A 6,483-nucleotide genomic window follows, 5' to 3' on the forward strand; every position below is an offset into this window, starting at 1 on the left:
GAACCCCATGACCCAGCAATACGACGGCCATTGTACCAACCAACTCGCCGTTGTGATGAGGATGCTCTGTGTGGGACTTCAGTGAAGGCTTCCCAAATTGGAATGTCGATATCCTCAACAGTCTCAAAAATACCACCAAATATGGATAAATACTTCAACTTTGGAGCTTTAATCGAGCGTAGAGTATCCAAAGACGTGGAAGGGACATATTCTTCTGGACAAATTGTCAATTTGAAAACTTTCGCTTTTGGAAGCTCTAGTCCAGAAATCAGAATGTAGTCTGCCTCTAAAATCAATGTGTGGACAGATTGGAAGTTGAGATTGACTAGTTTTATCGTAGGATCACGTTCAGTTGCAAAAGATGCAGAAATCTCCAACAAGGACGAATTGTTGATATCAGACAAACTATCCACATCCACTATATTTTCCAGCAATAACCGTCTAATTCCAGTGGTTTCAAAATCAATCAAGGGTTCAATCGTTTTGTACATCCCAATAACTTCCAGTGTTTTCAAGTTCGGAAGGTGCCACTTCGATGGTGCGTGTGAACATTCACAATCTTCAAAAACCAGACTGGACAGCTGTGGCAGAGCTTCAATACTCATTGGCTCGATAATGGTATTCGAGAAGCGTAAAGTTCCCAATTGGCTAAATCGGAAGACAACTGGATTCCACTGAAAAGAATCGAACAGGACATCATCCGTATCGAATTCAAATGTATTTCGGCTACCGTACTTGAATGCACACTGGTATTCAAACGACTCTAAAGTCAACTCGACATCACATGGGTCCACGGCAGTATAATGGTACTTCTTGTGAACAGGCTGTTCTGGGAGCCGTAAATTCGTCTCCAAGTTCGTGGAGTCCTGACTTATGATAACCACACAGATGAAGTTCTTAAGAAATTCGAGGTCATCATTCAGGTCATCAAATCTGTACCTTTGGGTGATGTGGGTAAAATATTCTCCATATTTACTGTATGCGGTTTCAAGTTCCATTTCACTATACACGCTCTCATCGCAACTCCCCAGGCTCTCGTCATCGGAAGCCATAAGATCTGCTTCATCATCTGCTTCCTCCACAGCATTGATTGACTGATCTTCAGAGCCGTCTTCAGAAGAGCTCATGTCAGAATAATCGTAAACTGAATCATCAGACTGCTCAGACTCATCACACTCCTCAAACTCCTCAATCAACAGAATCTTGTCTCCAAACCTCTTGTCCAACGCTGGAATCGCCAGCAAGGTGTCAATGTCGGGAGCATCGATGTAGAAGATGATGTCCGTCACAATTTCTAGTGGAAGTTTATCTAGCATAGTAAGCAACTACTGTGACACTGTGACACTGTGACACTGTGATACTGTGATACTGTGTCTAGTAAGGCCGGTTAATCACAATGCCATGTGAAGTGGGTGTATAAACAGATGTGAAGTGTACAGACTCCGGACATAATTCTCGAGCGCAACCTAGCTGGGGCGCTATAATATTCTCTGTGCATAGAGCGTGAGTGTGTCTGTAGAGCGTATATATGGGCCATACATGATGCATATAAATATTGAATGATGATATAACACACAAAACAGCAAATTCTATGAATAGATAGAGAGTGACTCGCTCTATATAGTGGTGCAATTCATGTGTTCGAGTCACTAGTATTGATGGAGCTAGCTCATGATATATCCCTTCTGTAATTTTCATAGAGACACACTCTTCCCATTTGTAGGTCGGAAAAGAGCCAATTCGACGATTTATTAAGTGCCCAAAAAGAACGACACAACAGTAGTAAAAGGTCCATATTGGAGATACAAGTTTCTGATCTTCACTGTCAAGCTTCTATCGCAATATTCGTCCTGATTGCTGGGATATATGTGTTTGAATTCTGGATCTTGTGTTCATTGGTGGCGGGCTTATGACCGCGGCGCGACATCGCTCCAGAACAAGCTACCGGAGTATCTTTCGATGGCCAAAATGCATAGTTTCTCACTGTTCTTGAGTATGAACTCTGTGGGCCAGTAGCTAAGGGAAGCTCTGGGAATTACAGAGTAGAAATGAGTCAAATAGAGCACAAAGGTGTGTAAATCAACAGGATTTCAAAGCTTTCTCTTGATAAGAGTTGACTTCGCGAGATTTTACTCTCACGATCAATTCCAATTCCAAGTGTATCTTTGGGACAACCATCACTGAGTTAGGAGATTCTGAGATTGTAGATCCAATAAACAGTGTTCATCAATGGCTCCCAAGTTGCATTTTATACTGTCATTATGATCCAGGTGGCCTGAAAAATCACCGCATTTTAAATCGTCTAATGGACTTATAGGTCTAGCTTAGGATGTATCGACACTCTGAGAGGCCCTTAACATAAAAGCAGACTGCTCACGCTCAATCAACTGTTTGTACATCGATTATACGGTGGGCCACCATACATATCAATATTGCTCTTCAGTTATGAAGGTAATCTGTGTCAAATCGACTTGCTATACCTTTGATAGACTTCAAATGTTCGGTTCAGTTTGACTAATGTTGTGTTCATTTCTGGTTGAACGAACCAAGCCCTTATGACCTATAGATGTCATAGAAGTCTATTTCTTAATGGCTACACACTGAACCTTGAAAACAAGTATCTCCATATACAGATCTTAGCGATACATTAATGAAGTGTGCACTTAAACCGCACAACGAAGAGTATGTTTTACGGCATCTGTTGAGGAAGCGCACCTAATTTCATTGTACAGTACCATAGTTTCAAATCGAAGCAGAGAAGGCAAGCAGCTAAAGCTCGCTTGAGAACTACTAACGGTTATTGGATTTACTTGGCTCAAGCTGATGTGTAGATTTCTAGAAATTCCAACGAGTTACTCTCACCCAGCTGAGCTCTTTCCTTCTCATTGCATCGTGAATAGGTCAAGCGGAAAGTGAGACAAGAAAAATGACAATACTTTCTCCTTCACTTTGAAGACAGGACGTTATATCATGAGCTATGTTATTGGAAACTTTCATTGAATTTTACTTATAACACCCAGGGTTTGTATATCAGTGAAAAGTAACGAGCTTGTATATGTTGGTCGTACTGTGTCTCAACTTGTGAGAACCCACAACGACAAAAAAGTACTTAAACGCAATTGGAATATATCTACCAAGATCCTATTTTCCACAAAATGTGATTTCATATCGTTATGTGCTTACTTCACTGTCTACAGAAGGTATTAAATATCTGTTTTCCGACGTCGAGGCAAAAAGGTTGAGCCATTTCAAACGTGACCATCGAGCTTTTGGTGCCTGAAGAACAGCACGAAATGTAGCACGATATCTCGATGCAAAAGCATTCGCAAAGCTGTTTAGAATAGAGTGATTGGAAATTCAGGAATGTTGAATCTTGTAAGAATGCAATGTTTAGGGTGCATACCTGAAGCTCCTGGTAAATTTTGGTGAAGAACAAACAGCTTTATCATGAATTAACAAGAACAACGCAAAAACAATGCAAGGGTAATGCAATAAAATGAAAAGGAATAAATTGAACTAAAATATAAACTGGAATAAATAAACCATAAGATTCTCTAAACTCTTTACGCTACTAATTTAGTGAAAATCAAGCGAGATATCATTGGCAAGTCTATAATACCAAATCCTTTCACCCACACACTACAGCTAAACCTCATGGTCAAAACAATAACACAGACGCAAGGCAACCTCTAAGAGGGAACGTAAACAAATCAATAGACCAACCAACCAATACGCGGGATGAACACAGATCGTTGTCAACAATGATGTCTCTACCAGACCAGAACCGTTTGGTACAACGATCGCCTTGGATGATCAGTATGCTCGCTTGTGTGAAGAAGAAAATATCAGCTTCACCAGTGGCGGAGAAAAGGATCCTAGAGGAACATCTCGACGAATGCAAACATAATTTCCAAGCGTGTATCGAGGTGATGACCAGTTTTGCAAACAACTTTTCTTTCAATATGTAGAATCTATGAAGTTATTTGAGAAGACGCTTTGTCGAATTCAACATTATAGAACAATTAGAAGATGCCATAAGTGATCAATCTGAAAATAGTCTTGCAGCTGATTCTCAGGGTGAAAAGTTAACGTTTAACAATCTGACAGCTCTCTTTAATATGAGAACTGTATAGGTACGCGACAAAAAGCTAAAGGTCAGCGCAGACAGATCAACAAAGTTGTTGAAAGCTGTTGTCAAGTACTCAGAGCTGATTTCCCCCGTGCTCGACTTGATATAACATTCACAAGATGAAATCAAGTGCATCTATTTCTCCAACTCTATTGATGACAAGTTCAACGAAAGCTTAGTACCAACAATCTCATTTGTCTTTGAACAATATTCAGAGATTCAAAGACGATTTTCTTACATTATACACTATTGTTGACCAGATTGGGTTCAAGGGACTTGTTCCTCTTGGTATTATGCTTTCAAAGAAGGCAGAGTTTGGATTAGAATGGTTTACCTTCCTATACACATTCTTCAAGAAGAACAGTGGGTTGAATTGGAAAAAGCTGCGAGAATCTATGCAATTGCAGGATGATATTATCACTGAGGGAAGCACTCCCGGATTACAAATCATATCAGATCAGCATAAGGGTATCAAGAAAGCCATGGGCATGTTGAGAATCCAGTGTGATGTTCCCATTGAGAGCTTCGCATGCTCCAAAATAGTCGAGAGAAATCTCTTCAAGTACACAACCGAACTGCACAGAAAGGCTATGAAATATAGCTTTTTCCAATTGATATTTGAATCTGATCCTAAAAAGTTCCCAGTAATCCAAGAAGCAATGATGTGGGTTTTCTTTGAGAGGCATAAGAGGGAGACAACCAACAGTACTTATAATCCCATTATCAGTATGAAAGACTGTTCTAGAGGTCTTGAGTTTTACAATTCGGTGACTCCAAGGTTTGAAATTATGACACCCAATCATTGTGAGATTTTGAATGCAGAGATGTTCGCATTTGGGCTATTGAACCCAACCAATCTCATTATCAAAGTGCTGTTGATGCAGGGTGACAAGATGAAAATCATAGAGTTCATGACCTTTGATTTGAATACAGTGAGGCAGCTGACTGAAAATCATGAAGAAATCAATGACGTGAGCGACTCTGTTGATGAAGAGCAAGAACCGGAATATGTCGAGATGCTCACGAACTACAGCTCATTGTTGTGCTCAACAAATATGATCATTTCTTCTTGTCTGAATAGCCAAGAGACTAGTGGGACTGTTGATAGGAAATCAACTGGAACAGGTGTGAAGCATTACAAGCACAGTGTATTGTGGGATTGTGATTCGTCTCTTCAAGAGCTTTTTAAGGTGTTGAAAGTTTATGCGAAGAAGATGAGGAGGCGTGCTTCGCTTGTCAACTTTCGTGCTTATGTTTATCATCACTTGCGAGTCAGAACAGCCGTTATTACTGAGAAGCGATGCACCGTCTCAAAAGAGGGGGGGAAAGTAAGTAATGTCTACTTACAGTTGTTCCCATTGTTACCTTCAAGCGTATACAGTCTTCAAATGTCCTCATATTACTTGTGTGAAGATGAGAAGGACCCTCAACGGCCAAACCCTTATCCCATCCATGTCCCTGTTTGCTAAAGAGGTTCTCTACGAAGATGGTAGAAAAAAGAATGGAAAGAGGCACTCCAGTTACATACCACCAATATTCAGATACCAGAGCTATTTTCAAAAGCCAATAGATGTATCATACGGAAGATGAAGTCTCAAAGTTACAGGTCAGCAGTGAAGAGATTCAACAAAGAGGTTCTACTGAAGGTAACTGAAGTGTTAAGAGGTCATCCAGATACTGTGATGATGATCAAAAAAGATCTTTAAGAAGAGGCAAAGGATCGCGTATGTTTCCAATAGAATTGCTTCCAAGATTTTAAAGAAGAAGAAAGGAAGAGAACGACCAGGAAAGTTAGAACAGAAAAGGAACTACAAGACTAAAAAGCTTATGGAAGACTCTGAGGCAGATCAAACGAGTCCACAACTAACAGAAAGTGACTCTCGTACAGACTCCTCTCAAAGTACTATAATGATCAATGTATTTTTGATAATTCTTCAGTTGTATTAACCAACCATATATCACTTGAAGAATGCGACTGTTCCCCTCCTCTCTCCATAGAAATGGACCACTACTCCTTCATTCCTACCCACATCTTGAACAAATATCGCATATTACTAAACTTCACTACATAAGGCAATATAATGGTGCACCCTCTTGGGGTTTGATCTTCTGTTAAAGAAACTGTTGGAACATCTTGACGACTGTATGGAGTCTGGTGGCCTATTCATATTTGCAGATTACGATTTTGATGCTTCTACAAATGCCATCAAGGCTTACGCATCCAGCAGTGCAAAGTGTAACAGGAGAATAGCACTGGACACTACAAAGGTGTTCAAGGTGATTTGATTCACATGCCATTTACGCTCTTAGTCTAAGCTCATCTATTTGTACTATAGTTCATACCTTCAGTGAAC

The 6,483-nt window shown here is 40.2% G+C and overlaps 1 protein-coding gene across 1 annotated transcript; it reads left to right on the forward strand.

Annotated features, from left to right (window-relative positions):
* Positions 1-4,422: 4,422 nt before the first annotated feature.
* On the forward strand, positions 4,423-6,415 carry CYBJADRAFT_173379 (uncharacterized protein; the record flags this gene model as incomplete). The annotated part of the gene is made up of 4 exons (XM_020216455.1): positions 4,423-5,328; positions 5,671-5,775; positions 5,837-6,046; positions 6,248-6,415. 4 exons carry the CDS (start codon positions 4,423-4,425, stop codon positions 6,413-6,415), a joined length of 1,389 nt encoding a protein of 462 aa, XP_020070419.1.
* Between the last annotated feature and the right edge of the window lie 68 nt (positions 6,416-6,483).

Source organism: Cyberlindnera jadinii (genome assembly GCF_001661405.1).
Source record: "Cyberlindnera jadinii NRRL Y-1542 unplaced genomic scaffold CYBJAscaffold_7, whole genome shotgun sequence".
NCBI classification, from domain to species: domain Eukaryota; kingdom Fungi; phylum Ascomycota; class Saccharomycetes; order Phaffomycetales; family Wickerhamomycetaceae; genus Williopsis; species Williopsis jadinii.